Raw genomic sequence first — 21,706 nt, forward strand, 5'->3', positions numbered from 1 at the left:
GACAAGCCGCAACGTCATCTAAGGTCCTTCACGCGCTCATTCTTAGGAAGGAAGCCTGCCGGTTAGTACCAGGGCGCGTCCGAGGGTGAGTATATCAATATTTTTTATTTTGATTCTTTATTTTACACATTAATATGGATCCCAGGGCCTGAAGGAGAGTTTCCTCTCCTTCAGACCCTGGGAACCATAGTATCCCATTGCACTGCATTGGGTTTCGTGTTTCGGCCGACCCCGACCCCGACTTTTTTATAGGATCGGCTGATTTCACTTGACCCGACTTTTGAGAAAGTCGGGTTTCGTGAAACCCGACCCGATCCTATAAAAATAAAAGTCGCTCAACCCTAGTAGTTGGGGATGATAACAGCTGTGTCACGTCAAAAATCACATCTGGCATCAAGCCATGTGGCTAGTAATAGAGAGGTGTCAGACACCCCCGTTACTAACCCAATAATGAAAAAAAAAAAACACAGACAGAAAAATTATTTTTATATGAACAAAGACGCCCTGACACATTCCCTGGTTGACCAATTTATTTTTTGGGGAAAAAAAACCATGCAGGTCCAACGTAGTGCATGACGTTCCGACAACAATCCCAAAATTTGAAGTCCAAAGGCTATGGAGCCTTGTTGAAAGAACGATGCTACATAGGCTGTAGCAGCAGCCACTCCGGGTTCCGCTGTGCTCTACGAGACCCAGCGGCTGTGATGAGCAGTGATGTCAGTAACTAAACCGTTGATCAGAGTCACCAAGTCTTCTGCAAAATGGCCTCATATAGTGCCCCACAGTATAATGGAATCATATAGTGCTCCTCAGTATAATGGACCCATATAGTGCCACACAGTATAATGGATTCATATAGTGCACCACAGTATAATTGCCCCATACAGTGCCCCACACTATAATGTGTCTCACATATTGGCTACACTATAATGGCCCCATATAGTGCCTCACAGTATAATGGCCCCATATAGTGCCCCACAGTATAATGGTACCATATAGTGCCCCACAGTGTAATGGTCCATATAGTGCCCCACAGTGTAATGGCCTCATATAATGCACAACAGTATAATGGCCCCATATAGTACACCACAGTATAATGGCCCCATATACTGAACCACAATATAACGGCCCTATATACTGCACCACAGTATAAGGGCCCCATAAAGTGCACCACAGTATAATGGCCCCATATACTGAACCACAATATAACGGCCCTATATACTGCACCACAGTATAAGGGCCCCATAAAGTGCACCACAGTATAATGCCCCATATAGTGCACCACAGTGTAACGGCCCCATATAGTGCACCACAGTATAACGGCTCCATATACTGCAACAGGGACTTGCTTTTTTTGTGGATTGAGTTGAAGCTTTTATTGGGACATTTTACATTAAAATTTTTATCACATTTATCCTTCCCTTTAACTTTTCGAGTGACACAATTCAGATGAAACCACCGAGGAAGGCACTCACTACAGTAAGGCAGCAGACTTCTTCCAGCAGAATCTTACTGATTGTCCTGGTGCGTTGACAGTCGATGTAATGGTAGTTGGGGATGATAACAGCTGTGTAACGTCAAAAATCACATCTGGCATCAAGCCATGTGGCTAGTAATAGAGAGGTGTCAGACACCCCCGTTACTAACCAAAAAATGAAAAAAAAAAAAAAAAACACAGACAGAAAAATTATTTTTATTTGAACAAAGACGCCCTGACACTTTCCCTGGTCCACCAATTTATTTTTTGGGGAAAAAAAAACACGCAGGTCCAACGTAGTGCATGACGTTCCGACAACAATCCCAAAATTTGACGTCCAAAGGCTATGGAGCATTGTTGAAAGAACGATGCTACATAGGCTGTAGCAGCAGCCACTCCAGGTTCCACGAGACCCAGCGTCTGTGATGAGCAGTGACGTCAATAACTAAACCGTTGATCAGAGTCGCCAAGTCTTCTGCAAAATGGCCTCATATAGTGCCCCACAGTATAATGGCATCATATAGTGCTCCTTAGTATAATGGCTCCAAATAGTACTCCACATTATAATGGCCACACATAGTGCACCACAGTATAATGGCATCATATAGCGCTCCACAGTATAATGGCCCCATATAGTGCTCCACAGTATAATGGCCACACATAGTGCCCCACAGCATAATGGCCCCATATAGTGCTCCACAGTATTATGGCCACACATAGTGCCCCACAGCATAATGGCCCCATATAGTGCCCCACAGTATAATGGACCCAAATTGTAATAATTATAGGGGATAACTCAGGAGACTCTTTGCGTGGAACAAGACAACTACAGGACACAGTTTTATAAGTGGTAAAGTCTATATTATCACACAGTGATTCAAACAGGTGCAGAGAGAAACTCAAGTCCACAACACTTGGTGCAAATATCAAATGCAGCTCAGCAGTCTATAGGAAACTTCAGAGGAAAATGTAATCACGCAGAAAGTCTATGAAGCACAATTATTCTTGAGGACACTTGACACGAATAAGTCCTTGCTTAGTCCAAAACACAGAAAGATATGCTTATAAGGCAGTTCAAATAATATCTTAGCTCAACCAGGGAGGTCTGGGTAATAGTCTCAGGTTCTTGCAAAGCAGAAACAGCTTACATGTTTGTTGTGAATTCTGTTCTTGGGCTCCCTCCGGTGGTTATAAGTGGTAGCGCTGCTGCCTGTCCTTCACAGCAGTTATCAGGTGTGTCCACTCTGGACTGGGCTATTTAGTCGGGCTTCACCCTTTAGCCAGTGCCAGGTGCCCATTGTTTCTGGAGGATTCACATCCCTTCATGGTTTCTCCTGCTTCCTGGTCTTTTCATCAAGATAAGTTCTGCTTGTTTTGCCGCCCACATTTTGTGGGCCTCATTGTTCAGTGCATTTCATATTTTTTCTTGTCCAGCTTAATCTGTGTAAGGATTTATGCAGTCAAGCTGGAATCTCTGGAGAGGCAGATATACCCTCCATGTCTTTAGTTAGATGTGGAGTTTTTTGTATTTTCTGTGGTGGATATTTCCTAGTATTTTAATACTGACCGCATAGTTCTCTGTCCTATCTTTCCTATTTAGCTAGATTGGCCTCCTTTGCTAAATCCTGTTTTCAGCCTGTGTATGTTTTTTTCCTCTCCTCTCACAGTCAATATTTGTGGGGGGCTGCCTAACCTTTGGGAATTTTCCCTGAGGCGAGATAGTTTTCCCTTTTCTATCTATACGGTTAATTAGTCCTCCGGCTGTGTCGAGGTGTCAAGGATCAGTAGGTACATCCCACGGCTACTTCTAGTTGCGGTGTTAAGTTCAGGGTCCGCGGTCAGTACAGATACCACCTTCTCCAGAGTACGTCCAATGCTACTCCTAGGCCACCAGATCATAACAGTACAACTGGCCAACAATGAGTTAACCGCATCTCAGAAGAAGGGAAAGAAAGTGCTGAGCCATTTTTTTTTCTGTACTCTGTTGTGTTTTTTTTCCCTCTTTACCTCTGGGTGATTCAGGAGTTTGGCACTGACATAGATGTTCAGGGACTTGCTTCTCGTGTGGATCAACTTGCTGCTAGAGTACAGGGTATTTCTGATTATATCGTTCAGACTCCAGTTTTAGAGCCTAGAATTCCAACTACTGATCTGTTTTTTTGGGGACAGGTCTAAATTTCTGAGCTTTAAAAATAACTGTAAACTGTATTTTGCTCTGAAGCCCCGTTCCTCTGGTGATCCCATCCAGCAGGTTAAGATTGTCATATCTCTGTTGCGTGGCGACCCCCAGGATTGGGCATTTGCCCTGGAACCTGGGAATCCGGCGTTGCTTAATGTAGACACCTTTTTTCAGGCGCTTGGGTCATTGTATGATGAACCTAACTCTGTAAAGCATGCTGAGAAAACCTTGTTGGCCCTGTGTCAGGGTCAAGAGGCGGCAGAATCATATTGCCAGAAATTTAGAAAATGGTCTGTGTTGACTAAATGGAATGAGGATGCTTTGGCGGCAATTTTCAGAAAGGGTCTTTCTGAATCCGTTAAAGATGTTATGGTGGGGTTCCCCACGCCTGCTGGTTTGAGTGATTCTATGTCTCTGGCCATTCAAATTGATCGGCGCTTGCGTGAGCGCAGAGTTGTGCACGCTATGGTGTTGTCTTCCGAGCGGAGTCCTGAGCCTATGCAATGTGATAGGATTGTGTCTAGAGCTGAACGACAAGGATTCAGACGTCAGAATGGGTTGTGTTTTTACTGCGGCGATTCTGCTCATGTTATTTCTGATTGCCCTAAGCGTGTCAAGAGAATCGATAGTTCTGTTACCATCAGTACTGTACAACCTAAATTTCTGTTATCTGTGACCCTGATCTGCTCATTATCGTCATTTTCTGTCATGGCATTCGTGGATTCAGGCGCCGTTTTAAATTTAATGGACTTGGAATTTGCCAGACGTTGTGGGTTTCCCTTTCAGCCTTTGCAGAGTCCTATCCCTTTGAAGGGGATTGATGCTACACCATTGGCTAAAAATAAACCTCAGTTTTGGACACAGTTAACCATGTGCATGGCGCCAGCCCATCAGGAAGATTGTCGTTTTCTGGTGTTGCATAATCTGCATGATGCTATTGTGCTGGGGTTTCCATGGTTACAGGTGCATAATCCGGTATTGGATTGGAAATCTATGTCTGTGACTAGTTGGGGTTGTCAGGGGGTTCATGATGACGTTTCTTTGATGTCAATTTCCTCCTCCCCCTCTTCTGAAGTTCCTGAGTTTTTGTCAGATTTCCAGGATGTTTTTGATGAGCCCAAGTCCAGTTCCCTTCCACCGCATAGGGACTGTGATTGTGCTATTGACTTGATTCCAGGCTGTAAGTTCCCTAAGGGCCGACTTTTCAACCTGTCTGTGCCAGAACATGCCGCCATGCGGAGTTATGTTAAGGAGTCTTTGGAGAAGGGGCATATTCGGCCATCTTCTTCTCCACTGGGAGAAGGTTTCTTTTTTGTTGCCAAGAAGGATGGCTCCTTGAGACCCTGTATTGATTATCGCCTCTTGAATAAGATCACGGTCAAATTCCAATACCCTTTGCCTTTGCTCTCTGATTTGTTTGCCAGGATTAAGGGTGCTAGTTGGTTTACTAAGATTGACCTTCGAGGGGCATATAATCTTGTTCGTATTAAGCAGGGTGACAAATGGAAAACTGCGTTCAATACGCCCGAGGGCCATTTTGAATATCTTGTGATGCCATTCGGACTCTCTAATGCTCCATCTGTGTTTCAGTCCTTCATGCATGATATATTTCGGAATTATCTTGATAAATTCATGATTGTATATTTGGATGATATTTTGATTTTTTCGGATGATTGGGAGTCTCATGTGAAACAAGTCAGGATGGTATTTCAGATCCTTCGTGATAATGCCTTGTTTGTGAAAAGGTCTAAGTGCCTCTTTGGAGTACAGAAGGTTTCTTTTTTGGGCTTCATTTTTTCTCCCTCATCTATAGAAATGGATCTGGTTAAGGTTCAGGCCATTCATGATTGGATCCAGCCCACATCCCTGAAGAGCCTTCAGAAATTTTTGGGCTTTGCTAATTTTTATCACCGTTTCATTGCCAACTTCTCCAGTGTGGTTAAACCCCTGACCGATTTGACGAAGAAAGGCGCTGATGTGACGAATTGGTCCTCTGCGGCCGTTTCTGCCTTTCAGGAGCTTAAACGCCGATTTACTTCTGCCCCTGTGTTGCGTCAGCCGGATGTTTCTCTTCCTTTTCAGGTTGAGGTTGACGCTTCTGAGATTGGGGCAGGGGCCGTTTTGTCTCAGAGGAATTCTGATGGTTCCTTGATGAAACCGTGTGCCTTCTTCTCTCGAAAGTTTTCGCCTGCGGAACGCAATTATGAGGTCGGTAATCGTGAGTTGTTGGCTATGAAGTGGGCATTTGAGGAGTGGCGACATTGGCTTGAGGGGGCTAAGCACCGTATTGTGGTCTTGACCGATCATAAGAATCTGATTTACCTCGAGTCTGCCAAACGGCTGAATCCTAGACAGGCCCGATGGTCCCTGTTTTTCTCCCGTTTTGATTTTGTTGTCTCGTATCTTCCGGGTTCTAAGAATGTTAAGGCTGATGCCCTCTCTTGGAGTTTTTTGCCTGATTCCCCTAGGGTCCTTGAGCCGGTCGGCATTCTGAAGGAGGGGGTGATTCTTTCTGCCATCTCCCCTGAATTACGATGGGTTCTTCAGGAATTTCAGGCTGACAAACCTGACCGCTGTCCAGTGGGGAAACTGTTTGTTCCTGATAGATGGACTAGCAAAGTGATTTCTGAGGTTCACTGTTCTGTGTTGGCTGGCCATCCTGGGATTTTTGGTACGAGAGATTTGGTTAGTAGGTCATTTTGGTGGCCTTCTTTGTCACGGGATGTGCGTTCCTTTGTGCAGTCCTGTGGGACTTGTGCGCGGGCCAAACCTTGCTGCTCACGCGCCAGTGGGTTGCTTTTACCTTTGCCAGTCCCTGAGAGGCCTTGGACGCATATTTCTATGGATTTTATTTCGGATCTTCCGGTTTCCCAGAGGATGTCGGTTATCTGGGTGGTTTGTGACTGGTTTTCTAAGATGGTTCATTTGGTACCTTTGCCTAAATTACCTTCCTCTTCTGAGTTGGTTCCGTTGTTTTTTCAGCATGTGGTTCGTTTGCATGGCATTCCGGAGAATATTGTGTCCGATAGAGGTTCCCAGTTTGTTTCCAGGTTTTGGCGGGCCTTTTGTGCTAGGCTGGGCATTGATTTGTCTTTTTCTTCCGCATTTCATCCTCAGACAAATGGCCAAACCGAGCGAACTAACCAGACTTTGGAAACTTATTTGAGATGCTTTGTGTCTGCCGATCAGGATGATTGGGTGGCTTTCTTGCCATTGGCCGAGTTTGCCCTTAATAATCGGGCTAGTTCTGCTACCTTGGTTTCACCTTTTTTTTGTAATTCTGGGTTTCATCCTCGTTTTTCGTCGGGGCAGGTTGAGCCTTCTGATTGTCCTGGGGTGGACTCTGTGGTTGACAGGTTGCAGCAAATTTGGGCTCATGTTGTGGACAATTTGGTCTTGTCTCAGGAGGAGGCTCAGCGTTTTGCTAACCGTGGGCGGCGTGTGGGTTCCCGGCTTCGGGTTGGGGATTTGGTCTGGTTGTCTTCCTGTCATGTTCCTATGAAGGTTTCTTCCCCTAAGTTCAAGCCTCGGTTTATTGGTCCTTATAGGATTTCTGAGATTATCAATCCAGTGTCTTTTCGTTTGGCCCTTCCAGCCTCTTTTTCCATCCACAATGTTTTTCATAGATCTTTGTTGCGGAAATATGTGGTACCCGTCGTTCTCTCTGTTGATCCTCCTGCCCCGGTGTTGATTGATGGGAATTTGGAGTATGTTGTTGAGAAGATCTTGGATTCTAGTTTTTCAAGGCGGAGGCTTCAGTATCTTGTCAAGTGGAAGGGTTATGGCCAGGAGGATAATTCTTGGGTTGTTGCCTCTGATGTTCATGCTGACGATTTGGTTCGTGCCTTCCATTTGGCTCGTCCTGATCGGCCTGGGGGCTCTGGTGAGGGTTCGGTGACCCCTCCTCAAGGGGGGGGGTACTGTTGTGAATTCTGTTCTTGGGGGGCTCCCTCCGGTGGTTATAAGTGGTAGCGCTGCTGTCTGTCCTTCACAGCAGTTATCAGGTGTGTCCACTCTGGACTGGGCTATTTAGTCTGGCTTCACCCTTTAGTCAGTGCCAGTTGTCCATTGTTTCTGGAAGATTCACATCCCTTCATGGTTTCTCCTGCTTCCTGGTCTTTTCACCAAGATAAGTTCTGCTTGTTTTGCAGCCCACATTTTGTGGGCCTCATTGTTCAGTGCATTTCATGATTTTTCTTGTCCAGCTTAATCTTTGTAAGGATTTATGCAGTCAAGCTGGAATCTCTGGAGAGGCAGATATACCCTCCATGTCTTTAGTTAGATGTGGAGTTTTTTGTATTTTCTGTGGTGGATATTTCCTAGTATTTTAATACTGACGCCATAGTTCTCTGTCCTATCTTTCCTATTTAGCTAGATTGGCCTCCTTTGCTAAATCCTGTTTTCAGCCTGTGTATGTTTTTTCCTCTCCTCTCACAGTCAATATTTGTGGGGGGCTGCCTATCCTTTGGGAATTTTCTCTGAGGCAAGATAGTTTTCCCTTTTCTATCTATAGGGTTAATTAGTCCTCCGGCTGTGTCGAGGTGTCTAGGATCAGTAGGTACATCCCACGGCTACTTCTAGTTGCGGAGTTAAGTTCAGGGTCCGCGGTCAGTACAGATACCACCTTCTCCAGAGTACGTCCAATGCTACTCCTAGGCCACCAGATCATAACACTGTGGATCGTCAGCTCCTCCTCACTATGCTCCGCTCCATCGGCCTCAAGGACACCGTTCTCTCTTGGTTCTCCTCCTATCTCTCTGACCGATCCTTCACTGTATGTTTTGCTGGTTCCTCCTCCTCTCACCTTCCCCTTACTGTTGGGGTTCCTCAAGGATCAGTCCGAGGCCCCCTCCTCTTCTCTTTGTATACTGCCCCTATTGGACAGTAGATTTGGGTTCCAGTACCATCTCTATGCTGACGACACCCAATTATACACCTCTTCTCCTGTTATCACGCCGACCTTTTTAGAAAACACCAGTGATTGTCTTACCGCTGTCTCTAACATCATGTCCTCCCTCTATCTGAAACTGAACCTGTCAAAAACTGAACTCCTCGTGTTCTCGCCCTCTACTAACCTATCTTTGCCTGACATTGCCATTTCCATGTGTGGTTCTACCATTACTCCAAAGCAACATGCCCGCTGCCTTGGGGTCATCCTTGATTCCGAGCTTTCATTCACCCCCCACATCCGATCACTGGCTCGCTCTTCTTGTCTGCATCTCAAAAACATTTCTAGAATTCACCCTTTTCTTACTTTCGACTCTGCAAAAACTCTTACTGTCTCACTTATTCATTCTCGTCTGGACTATTGTAACTCTCTACTAATCGGCCTCCCTCTTACCAAACTCTCCCCGCTCCAATCTGTCCTGAATGCTGCTGCCAGAATCATATTCCTCACCAACCGTTACACCGATGCTTCTACCTTGTGCCAGTCATTACACTGGCTACCCATGCACTCCAGAATCCAGTACAGAACTACTACCCTCATCCACAAAGCACTCCATGGCTCAGCACCACCCTACATCTCCTCTCTGGTCTCAGTCTACCACCCTACCCGTGTCCTCTGCTCCGCTAATGACCTCAGGTTAGCATCCTCAATAATCAGAACCTCCCACTCCCGTCTCCAAGACTTTACACGTGCTGCGCCGATTCTTTGGAATGCATTACCTAGGTTAATACGATTAATCCCCAATCCCCACAGTTTTAAGCGCGCCCTAAAAACTCATTTGTTCAGACTGGCCTACCGCCTCAACACATTAACCTAACTATCCCTGTGTGGCCCATTCAAAAAAAAAATCAGGTTCCTCGCATCATGTTCTCATACACTTTATGCAGTTAATAGCACTCTGTGTCTGTACTGCTACATACTTAGGCAGTTAACTGGTTCATGCAGCTTTACACGAACACCCGAGCCTTACACTATGGCTGGTCCAAATAACTAAAGCAATTGTTACCATCCACCTCTCGTGTCTCCCCTTTTCCTCATAGTTTGTAAGCTTGCGAGCAGGGCCCTCATTCCTCCTGGTATCTATTCTGAACTGTGATTTCTGTTATGCTGTAATGTCTATTGTCCCCTCTATAATTTGTAAAGTGCTGCGGAATATGCTGGCGCTATATAAATAAAAATTATTATTATTATTATTTTCATATAGTGACAACACAAATCCACCAAAATATTCTCAGTGCTGAAGGGGTTACTGCCCTCGCCCAGTAACGGGAAATCTCCAGCACCTACCTCCACCTGCAGAGCCGCACCCCACATATATGGCTGCTCTGTGCGCACAGGACCTGTGATGAGGTCACAGGAAGAGGCGGGGCTTCCTCTTCCATTACAAACCCTTTATAGAAAGGCAGTAACAAATAACTAGAAAGGCGACATGAGGCAGCAGAATATACATAATGATCAGGACAACTATATGTAAAAACAAAGAAAACCAATATTAATAATTAATTGCCCAGTAAAGATTTCTGCCATGGATTCCAAGGAATAGGACCGGTTACCAAATAACAAACATGAACAACGGGGGAAGGAATAAATCCAACAGATAACCAATGGTCTATTAAAATTATGCTTTATTGTGCAAGGCATAGAAATGGTGACAGCAACGGATAATCACCAGACATGAAAAAGAAAGCACTGAGAGCCCATACGTGCCTTAAAAATATATACAGTGTAACCAATGTACACATTGGGACCCCCTACCTGCCTGCACTTGCCTGTATTCTCTGGGTGATGTATTACTGATTTCTTTGCCTGCATGACTTATGCTTACTGTCTTAGATGTGTTTGGGCTCCTTATTGGAGCTGGGACAGTATCCGTTCACATGTAACCTAAAACGATTTGTATATGGATGAATTTTACATGTGGTGTAATGCATTTTTGTACCCGGTAATGTGTACATTGGTTACACTGTATATATTTTTAAGGCACGTATGGGCTCTCAGTGCTCTTTCTTTTTCATGTCTGGTGATTATCCGTTGCTGTCACCATTTCTATGCCTTGCACAATAAAGCATAATTTTAATAGACCATTGGTTATCTGTTGGATTTATTCCTTCCCCCCTTGTACAGAAAGGCAGTGTCTAGACTGGAGTGGCTGTTGTGAGGTGATGATGTGTCTGGAATGGGTGGAGTGTCCTTCATTCCAGTGCAACCGGATAGCAATAAGTGGTGATGTGCACTGCTCAGGCTGCTGTCCTGGAGGGAACAGAGGAAGAGCAGAGGAGCTGCACCATGGAGCCCAGTGAGGAGGCTCCTGTCCGAATACCACAGGTGGTGTCACGAACACAAACTATATCCCTTTAAAGACCTTTCCCTTTTACACGGACATCCCAGGGCCACGGACCGGGTCAGCCACCGTGACATCCCCCTGTGAACAGTAGGACCCGGTACCGAGTACCCCACGGCCTCATGGGGGCGATCCACTTGCCTGTTGCGTTCCCGCATGTTTGTTTATAAATACTATCTTCAACCAAAGAAATATTATAAGTGAGGATATATTGTATTACCTCTAAAATAAACTGACTCTGAGCTGGAAGCATATGTGTATTGATGGAGGTAGTAACCAATACATTAATACCCTTTTCATAGGGAATGTTAGAGTATAACCAAAGATACCCACAAATAACATTGTCTCCAAAGTAAATGTTGGATTAATGTGATGAGATGAGAAGTATCTTTACGCTGTGATTTGAATTTAACTACATGTTTTTGCAGATGCACCTCAATGAAATGTGATAAATTACAAGGGAAGAAATTCCAGATAAAATGTCTTCCCGAAGGTTTAGTTATATCTTAATGCACTTTTGGTAAGTGATAAAAGGTATCCATTACTGAATTTTATTTTACTAGAATGTATTATCTTTTTTTTTCTAATCAGTCCCTCTTCAAATGAGTCCCTAAGAAGGAGTTCAAGTTTGTTGTTAAACTTAAGAAGACTGGCTGTGTTTACCTACTGTTGTATTTTCACCCCCATGTCATGCCTTGTCAGTCCTGTCTGTGTCTAAAATTCAAAATTAATACCAATATAGCCCAATGTGTACATAGGTCACATGTAGTAAATCATAAATATCCTTGATTACGACCATTCAATAGTGTAGAAAATAATTCACTTTATTAGACAATTAACAAAAAAATGCTTAAAATACAATACAAAAGATCCGTACAATATAAAGAAACAGAAAAATGTCGGAGCAGCTTGGAACCTAAAGGTATGGTACGATGCAAGTGAAAATATAAAGAAATAACACAGGTCAACAAAAAAATTTTTTTTTTCTGGTGTCCAAAATATTTTAATGAATTTGGGGTATTTTTGGGGTGCTGATTCTGAATATGCTATCAGTTTTGCCAGATTGGCTCAAGTTTTTGACATTTTTGGTATCTTATTTATAGCACTTGTTGGTAAATGCGACGCATCATCTCATTAATTTCTTTGGATTAGTACTTGAACTGAGCAGTTCTCAATATAGTTTTGTGTTAATTAGTGTTCTAAAAGTTTGTTCATAGCTTGATTTTTGCACTAACTTTATGTTGTTATCTGTTTTCCAGTGAAAAGCATGAACTCATCAAGAAGAAGTTGTCTTAACGATCCAGACTCATTCTGTTACATTTGTGGTGAATACACACTGCCAAAACATAGAAGAAACATAACAGACTTCGTAAAAAAAGTGTATTTTGCCTATTTTGGGGTTATGCTTGGGGACCAAGACAAGTTTTGGGCACCACACATAGTGTGCAAAGCATGTATCAAATTATTATGAAAATGGAGCAAAGGACAAAGAAAAAGCTTCAAATTTGGTGTTCCAATGGTGTGGAGAGAGCCAAAAAATCATCATGATGACTGTTATTTCTGTGCAGTGCAAGTGCAAGGATTCAATAAGCATAAGAAACGAAAATGGGAGTAACATGGAATCTGCAAGAAGGCCTGTCCCTCATTGTGAAGATGTGCCTGTACCTGTGTTTACATAAATAACAGTCATCATGATGATTTTTTGGCTCTCTCCACACCATTGGAACACCAAATTTGAAGCTTTTTCTTTGTCCTTTGCTCCATTTTCGTAATAATTCGATACATGCTTTGCACACTATGTGTGGTGCCCAAAACTTGTCTTGGTCCCCAAGCATAACCCCAAAATAGGCAAAATACACTTTTTTTACGAAGTCTGTTATGTTTCTTCTATGTTTTGGAAGTGTGTATTCACCACAAATGTAACAGAATGAGTCTGGATCGTTAAGACAACTTCTTCTTGATGAGTTCATGCTTTTCACTGGAAAACAGACAACAGCATAAAGTTAGTGCAAAAATCAAGCTATGAACAAACTTTTAGAACACTAATTAACACAAAACTATATTGAGAACTGCTCAGTTCAAGTACTAATCCAAAGAAATTAATGAGATGATGCGTCGCATTTACCAACAAGTGCTATAAATAAGATACCAAAAATCTCAAAAACTTGAGCCAATCTGGCAAAACTGATGACATATTCAGAATCAGCACCCCAAAAATACCCTAAATTCGATGAAATATCTTTGGCACCAAAAATGCTGTTGACCAGTGTAATAGAAATATATAGACATATATTAAAAAGAGGAGGTGCGATGATCATCAGTGAATGACACCAGTAGATAGAACGATATATCCTATAAAGTGCAAAGTATCAGCCAAAAATATAGAATATTTAATTAAGAAACAATCAACATGTTGATCATAGATATACATATAGTCTATCTATAGCTGTTGTCACCCATCGAAGAAAATCACACCAGAAGTAAAACAAATATATAACCAAAACATAAATCACATATACAAGGGGGTACCCAAATAAATGAGAATTACTTAGTTAATTTATTTTTCATTCAAGCTAACATCTTGAAAACATTAATCCCCTTCAAAATACTGTCCATAAGATGATTTGCACTTGTCCCAAAGGTTTTTCTTTCTACTGTTCAAAACATTTTTTATGTTCTTTTGAACTAATGCTACTAAGTGCCTCCAGCTGTTTTCCTTAACCTCTTCTACGTCCTAAAAACACTTTCCCTTTAGGTTTTTCTTCATTCTTGGGAATAAGAAGTCGCAGGGGCTAGGCTGGGCAAGCAAGGGAGTTGACCCAGATTTTTTTGTCAAAAGTCATAACAGGGCATAACTCTTGGTGATATGCCTATGATACTGAAACAAAACAACAGTCCAGCCAGTGGAAAACTGTTTCATCACCCAGACCAAAAAAAGGATGGCAAGTGAAATAAAATTTGAAGGCCATGATTTTATTTTATTTTTTTTACATCAAAGGGGTCGTTCACGTTGAATTTATTACTCAGGACACAACAGTAAACCAACATTACTATATGTAAGTGAGTCAGTAAGAAAAGAAACGACTGGAATTGTGGCAATCGGAGGAGTGGCTGCTTCATCATGACAACGCACTGGCCCACACAGCTTTGAAAATCAACCAGTTTTTGCCAAAAAAACAACTTGACGATGGTTTCTCATCTGACCTAGCCCCCAGCTACTTCTTTTTATTACCAAGAATGAAGAAAAATAGATGGAGAAACTTAATAGCATTAGCTCAGAAGATAAAAAAATATTTAAAACAGTGGAAAAACCTTTGGGACAAGTGCATATCATCTACTGGAGAGTATTTTGAAGGGGAACAATGTTTTTAAGATTTTATCTTGAATAAAAAAAAATATAAGTAGTTCTCTTTTTTTTTTTTAAATACCCTCTTGTATGATAACCAACCAAGATGGGGGATATCAAGGTGTCCAGCCACCCCAACCCATGTTTCGCACAGCGCGCTTCATTAGGGGTAAGTATGAAAGGTGAGTGCATGACCTTATATATACACATGAACCGATATACACATAAAACTCATGTTAATGTGCCTCGTCGCAAATATCTACATCCAAGAAGGCGCTGGACACTAAGAAGCGTGTCCAATAATGGTCACATGCTTTTATCATCTGATCTACCATGTCATACTAGTATATAGCGCATTGGTGGGAACGTTGCATAGGCAGTCAAAAAGGGAAGGGTGAATCGGGGATTTAGTCACGTGATTTGTCATGTAATACCATTAATCATATACCACTATTAAGAGAATTCATGATGACGTTGCATAAAACCATCAAAAAGAGGGCGTGGGCCAACACAGTGACACGATCAAGGAGTGAAGCGATACCACATCACAGGTTACAACAAGTATATCTTGCTCCAGTTGGGCACCATACAAATTTATGTAGCACATCTGAGGTCTAAGTGTGCCCCCTGAGTTTCCCAAATGTCAGATTAACTTGGAGGACACCTATCTTAGGTTGTGATTATGCTTTAGTGTGCCAATTTTGGAGAGTCAGGTTACTGGGACAACCAAGTAAGCAAAACCAAAGTCACCTTAGATTAATTGATATGTGTACTGAGGTGTAGAGAAGGGAATTGGCTCCCAATAATGGTGAAAAAACTACTACCATACTTAGCACAAAAAGGATTTTAAAAAAATTGATCACATCAGATGTTGAAAGAAAAAAGGAATGGATCGCAGATGTAACTAGTAATTTGTTATAAGATCATATTTAATATTGTAATATAAATAAGTTGAAGACAATGTTCACAAACGGAGACTGTGAACTATAAGAAACTGTAATGAATGACAGATTGCCAAGATTGAGAGTTACAAAAAAGAATGCGAAGTAAATGGTTATTTTTGAGATGGGTTGGGGGATGTATGGCAATACTATTGTATTGTATATAGTAAAATATATAAAAACTGTATTTTGTGGACAGTAAGACGCACCCCAAATTTAGGGGTGGAAAATATGTAAAAAAAAATTTAAATAAAATGGTGATGCGTCTTATAGTCCAATTTTTCTATAACTTACCAGGGGTGCCGGCTGCGGTGGAGTGGGGTCCCAGGAGGACAGGTCACTGCTGAAGGAAGCTATCGGAGGCAGTAAAAGTGGGACAATGCTGTGGGCCCTGGGATGGGAGGAGGGGTTGTTCTGTGGTGCGAGGCTGTGGCGGGCCACGACTTTTAAGAAAATGTTGGTAGAGTCAACTTCCGATTTTTAGTGCGGTGGATGTCAAGAAAATGGTGCCAAAGGTGGGGCATGTGCAGATTGAGATCTCAGGAGCCAGTTTCCTGTTGCAGCGACCCAACCTCCTGGGACCCTGCTCCAGACCTGCCGCCAGCCCTGGCAAACGTGGATAATAACACACACCCATTTTCCCCAAAAAATTTTGAGAAAAAAAAAAAGAGTCTTATAATCCAAAAATGAAGGTATATCACTGTCAAATAATCAATGCACATGCAATATTGCTTTTTATTTGACATTTAGACAACACATGTCGATTAGTAACTACATATATTTTTATATATATATTCTAATCTATAGCTTAAATCTAATCTAATCTATAGCTTAAATTGCTTTTCCCTTTTTCATTTATTTCTTTCTCTTTCTTTTGACTTTCTGTGTCATGTGGTTTCTTGAATAATTTGTCAAAATATACGGTTTCTCTCGAGTTTCTTTTCTTCATAGTTAACAAAATATTATTGTCAAGTAAACAATGTGTCACCTAATAGGTATGATAATGACTTCTTCCCGTGCGAGATTTTTGATGTTCAAGAAGATGCCATTTTTGGTTAAAGCATTTCCCACATTCTGAACATGAATATGGCTTCTCCCCTGTGTGAATTCTCCGGTGTTTAACAAGACTTGATTTATTTGCAAAACATTTCCCACATTCTGAACATGAAAATGGCCTCTCCCCTGTGTGAGTTCTCTGATGACTAACAAGATGTGATTTCCGGGTAAAATTGTTCCCACATTCTGAACATGAATATAGTTTCTCTCCTGTGTGAGTTCTCTGGTGACTAGCAAGATGGGATTTCTGGTTAAATTGTTTCTCACATTCTGGACATGAATAGGGCTTCTCTCCTGTGTGCGTTCTTTGATGTGTAATAAGATGTGATTTATGTGCATAACATTTCCCACATTCTAAACATGAAAAGGGCTTCTCCCCAGTGTGCAATTTCTGGTGTTTAACAAGAATTGTTTTCTTTGCAAAACATCTCCCACAGTCTGAACATAAATATGGCTTCTCCCCTGTGTGAATTCTCTGGTGTGTAATAAGATTTGATTTATCTGCAAAACATTTACCGCATTCTGAACATGAATATGGCTTCTCCCCTGTGTGAGTTCTCTGATGTTTAACAAGATGTGATTTATTTACAAAACAATTTCCACATTCTGAGCATGAAAATGGCTTCTCTCCTGTGTGAATTCTCTGGTGACTCTCAAGATTTGATTTCTGGTGAAAATGTTTCCCACATTCTGAACATGAATATGGCTTCTCCCCTGTGTGAGTTCTCCTGTGACTAATAAGGTGTGATCTCTGGTGAAAATATTTCCCACACTTGGAACAACAAAATCTTTTCTCTTCGGTGTGAATTTGTTGATGTGTAACAAATGATGTCTTGAGGGAAAAAATACTTCCATATTTTGAACTTGAAAGTGGCTTTTTTTCTGTAGGAGCAGTTCTATTTTCAATGCTATTTTTGTGACTTTTATCTTTCTTAATAGTCTGTGATGAATCAGAAGATAGGACATGTTTCAAAGGTTCAGATGATAGATCTTTGCTGTGAAGGAATGATAGTACTTCTGGAATAGTGGCATTCGCTTCGGTTATCTCTTGTGTGACTTGAAGGTGATCTGATTGAAAAATTGAAAATGTCAGTTTTTCCTCTGAAATTAAATGAAATAGCCTTAAAAATATATTTGTATATCATTTATAAAATATCCAAAGAAATTGCAAGTTATGTAGCACAATTCAATTATTTCCTAAGACAAAAACAGTTCATAATCTAACAGAAGACCTCATGGCATAAAACAGTAAAGCGTGGTGTTCAACTTTTTGTTCGCTCTGTCTCCCAAATACTGGAATAATAAGCCACCAAAAATGTTATGTAGGCCAAAAAGATTATAGTAAAACTTCTACTTCATCCCCCCAAAAATACCCTACGTACATCCATTATTTCTCAATTAAATAAAATACAGTTTCCATAGTACTAAAAACCAAAAGACTTTTGAAAAGCAACATGGCTTCCATAAATCAATCCTGCAAAATCTACTCTCCCAAAGCCAAATGTCTTGCTAGCTTCTGAGCCTTGCAGTGTGCCCAAACCACAGTTAATATCTCCTTATTTTCACTGATGTAATGAGACGAACCCACTTACGGTATGCGTGACTCCTGAAGCACAGTCTGGGGACTATGTATTGGACACTAAAATGGCAAATGTGCAATCTTCTTTCTGCAGTATCTACCGAGTGCTAATTTCCAGAACATGCTTGTGGGATCAATATAGTCACTAGTCCTATATATAAATGCCATGAGGGAAATGGAGTCACTTAATGCGGTTTTCTACAGTTCATGCACCTTAGCTGATCTGCAAATGGTGCCTGCAAAGTATCCCACCAAAACCTGCATTCCAATAATCAAATGGCGCTCATTCCTTCATGTCCCCAAACAGGAGGAAATCGTTAGATCCAGAAAAAGTTGAAAAATAAATTGTGGGGTCTATTTTTTTTCTATTACTGCTCGTGAATATGGAAAAAAAAATGTAATTAAAACAAAGTAATTGCATTCATCTTTTTGTTAATTATTGTGATAAATTTAGGGTTAACAAGCTTTCTGAATTTGCTTTATGATACTTTGTGAAGTTCAATGTTCTAAAATATAGGCTCCTGCAAGTCAGTTTTCATAGATTCATTGAACAAATAAAAACATGTAAAGCCTTTCTAAAATCCCAAAAAAATATTGGTAATATTGGTAAAAAAATAAAAAAAGGATATTGAAAAATGCTGTCGATGTAAAGTAGAAATACGGTAAATGTTATTTATTACCTATTTTGAGTGGTAACACTATATGTTTTAGCTCAGGCTAAGTTACAGATCCCAATATATTAATATCTTGGATACGTATAAGCAAAGAGTTTTGGAAATAATTATTGACGTTTTTTTTTCTAGTTTTCTCCGCTCTCCTTTATGGGGGCAGAAATCGAGGATGGGTTTAAAGAGAAAAAAATATATATATATATTTTTTTTAATTATCTTTCTTGAGTTTATATGTCTACTGTTTATATTTGATTACGGTATATAAATAAAAAGGAAAGATTGAAGAAAAAATATTCACACTTGGCCTCACTGTACATGGAATGGTGTCTCAATCATAAAAGCGAAGTTGAGTCTGAAAGACTGGACCTGGTCTTGTAGTGGCCATATGAGCACATTCAGCAGCACAGAAGGGAGAGAAGGTAGATTCATCCAATATGATGCCAGGATTTGATGCAACAGCATCAATACCCTCCGCTTTCTCTTAGAGATCCACCATGCAGATAATGATTTTCTTCCCATGATTTTCTAATTGGTCAGTACTTTCTACATATGCTTTCATTTCGCTTTGCAGTTTAGAGCTCTAGGCCCTTAGGGGTCAACATCTTCTAATTCCAAGGGGTAGGTGGATCCTCCCAGCTGTAGGTTCTGGACTGTAAAGGTCTCATTCCAACAGAAAGGCTTTCATTGCAAAAAGTATTGAGTACAGTTTCGAGTGGAGGAGCATGATCGTGGTTTATCAGTAGAATGGTGATCACATGATTGCGATATGGCCAGACTACCCTACTAATAAAGCAGCCAGAGCCAGTGATTGAGAAGAATCTGTGACTTCTCTACATTTAGTGATTACTACTCACCTGGGCAGTTATCTGTAGGAATCTTCTCTTTACACCGCTCATCACCCCTCACATATGTCTCTGTAGTATTAATATGGGTCAGATCTTCACCCTGAAATAAATATTGTAAAAGTCACACACAGATGGAGAAGTCACATCTATGATCAGCTCTAATCCTGCCATCTCCACCGTTCTCATTACACAAGTATAAAACATATAACACTGGTGGATAAAACAAGACTGAACACAAGACCTTCACAGCCGTCTACACATCATAGGGGAGATCTCATGACACCTTCTCTCCATCTACCTGATGATCCTGAGGAACATTGGGATCTTCTTGTTTACAGTCCTGTGGAAGAAGTGGACTGGGACATCTCTCTGATGTTGTCCTCTTACTGGATAGAACTGGAGGAAACACATACAGGGACTGAATTCATTCTTTACATACAGATTATTAAAGGCCGTGTGTATTTAGTACTGTCTATTACCTGGTGATGTTACGGGCTGGGGAACCTCCATCATGACATCCTTGTACACATCTTTGTGTCCTTCTAAATACTCCCACTCCTCCATGGAGAAATAGACAGCAACATCCTGACACCTTATAGGAACCTGACACATACAATGATACTGTCATCCCCCCAACCTCTTCATAGCATTACTGTATAATGTCCCAATATTCCCAATAGTGTCACCTCTCCAGTCAGCAGCTCAATCATCTTGTAGGTGAGTTCTAGGATCTTCTGGTCATTGATATCCTCATGTATCAGAGGATGAGGTGGAGGTTCTGTGATTGGGCTCAGAGTTGTTCCCCATCCCTCAGACACGAGATGCTCACGAGATGTTTTTTTCATTACTGTGTAATCCTGGTTATGGAGAGACACATTAATAAATCTGACTACAGACATTTCCAGAGTCCTCACCTCCCCAGTTCTGTTCATTGTTTCTAGGGATGAGCGGATCGACCAGCAAAAGAAGACATATTCTTTGCAAGAGAATTGCATGCGCTCAAGCTCAATGGAAGATACCTAGCCACCATTATTATTTCAAAAAGACCACCCTGCCACGTTTGGACACAATATTACAACAAACTCATTTTCTCTCATTTTCTAATTTTGGGCTAAATTATTCTGACTGCATCTGTGCTGAATTTTCCTGGTAGTACCCTGATAAGGATTGTGGAAAAAGGGCAAAATTGTTGAAAATTATCCAATCAAAATTCTTGGAACATAAGAAAAATAAAAAAAAAAACTATACATTTTTTTCCAAAATTCTTCAGAAATTATTAGCAAGAAAATCTGTGTTCCCTAATCATTGATCCTGTTGCACAGTGAACAGTTGATGACCGTATATCTGCAGTGAGTGGAAAGTTCACCACGTGAGTGCGGCCCCTACACAGCGGATGTCAGAAAGAGAAAAATTGTCCAAAAACGCAAAAATTGTTGAAAATTATTAAACCACAACTCATTGAATGCCTTAAGTAAAATTTTCTTTCAAAAGAATGATCAATTTTTCACAAAATTAATAAGAATTTTTTGGGGAGAGGGGGAATTGTCATATTACCATGGAAATATGTGTTCCCTAATTGGTGAAGCTTTTGCATAGTGAACAAATGCTGACCGCATGTATGACCAGATGACCATTATTCACTCCCAGTAGAGCCCAACTTCTCTGCATGTGCACAGCAGGCCAGAAAGTGCTACGTTGATTAAAATTGTTAAACCAAATTTTTTTGAATTCCTAAACTGAAATTACCGGTAAAAAAAAATTTCCATTTTATAAAAAAATATGATTTTTTTTCTGAGGGGGAATTGGCGAATTACCAGGGAAATAGGAGTTACCTAATTGGTGAAGTTTTTGCACAGTGGATGGTTGCCGACTGGATGTGCGCGTATATGACCAGTAAGTACTCCCTGCAGAGTAAACACTTCCCCAAGTCTTCAGCCCCTGAACATGGCAGGTCAGAAAAGGAAAAATTATCGCCGGTGTGTTTGCACCTTGTTTCCCCGATGTTACTTTGCATGTCTGTACTCTTACCCTTTGCTCCTTTCCCCCTAACCAGCTGGGATACTGCTGACTGTTACCTGTATGGATTCTGCTCAGTTCCCTGCTCTGCTGTGTAGCCGTACATGTGTTGTAGAGTCTTTGCTCCACTGCACGACCATCCGCGTGCGCAGTGCCTAGCTGCCGCTGTGGAAGCTATCCACGGGTTGCGAGGTCCTCTGCAGCTTGTACATGACTTTCCATGTGTGTCCAGGATTACAGCCGCTGCCAGGTGCCTTAGGCCATGTTCACACTTTGCGGTTTTTACCGCGGAACCGCGGCGATTTTG

At 41.4% G+C, this 21,706-nt stretch overlaps 2 protein-coding genes across 3 annotated transcripts in view; both read right to left on the reverse strand.

Moving 5' to 3' along the window:
* Positions 1-9,919, reverse strand: part of LOC143766248 (uncharacterized) — a 48,947-nt gene extending 39,028 nt beyond the window's left edge. Inside the window, exon 1 of the mRNA XM_077253776.1 lies at positions 9,892-9,919. The gene's annotated coding sequence lies outside the window, so the exon portion shown is untranslated. The remainder of the gene's footprint in view (positions 1-9,891) is intronic.
* Positions 9,920-14,350: 4,431 nt separating this feature from the next.
* Positions 14,351-21,706, reverse strand: part of LOC143766246 (uncharacterized) — a 188,456-nt gene continuing 181,100 nt past the window's right edge. The window contains exons 7-11 of one of the 2 annotated variants that reach the window (XM_077253774.1): positions 20,070-20,240; positions 19,863-19,986; positions 19,682-19,779; positions 19,393-19,483; positions 14,351-17,356 (exon numbers count right to left, since the gene is read on the reverse strand). In XM_077253774.1, the coding sequence (XP_077109889.1) occupies positions 16,221-17,356; positions 19,393-19,483; positions 19,682-19,779; positions 19,863-19,986; positions 20,070-20,240 (1,620 nt within the window). In that variant the 3' untranslated portion in view covers positions 14,351-16,220. The remainder of the gene's footprint in view (positions 17,357-19,392; positions 19,484-19,681; positions 19,780-19,862; positions 19,987-20,069; positions 20,241-21,706) is intronic. The other variant, XM_077253773.1, reaches the window with a different exon arrangement.

This window comes from Ranitomeya variabilis, chromosome 4 (genome assembly GCF_051348905.1).
Source record: "Ranitomeya variabilis isolate aRanVar5 chromosome 4, aRanVar5.hap1, whole genome shotgun sequence".
Taxonomy (NCBI): Eukaryota; Metazoa; Chordata; class Amphibia; order Anura; family Dendrobatidae; genus Ranitomeya; species Ranitomeya variabilis.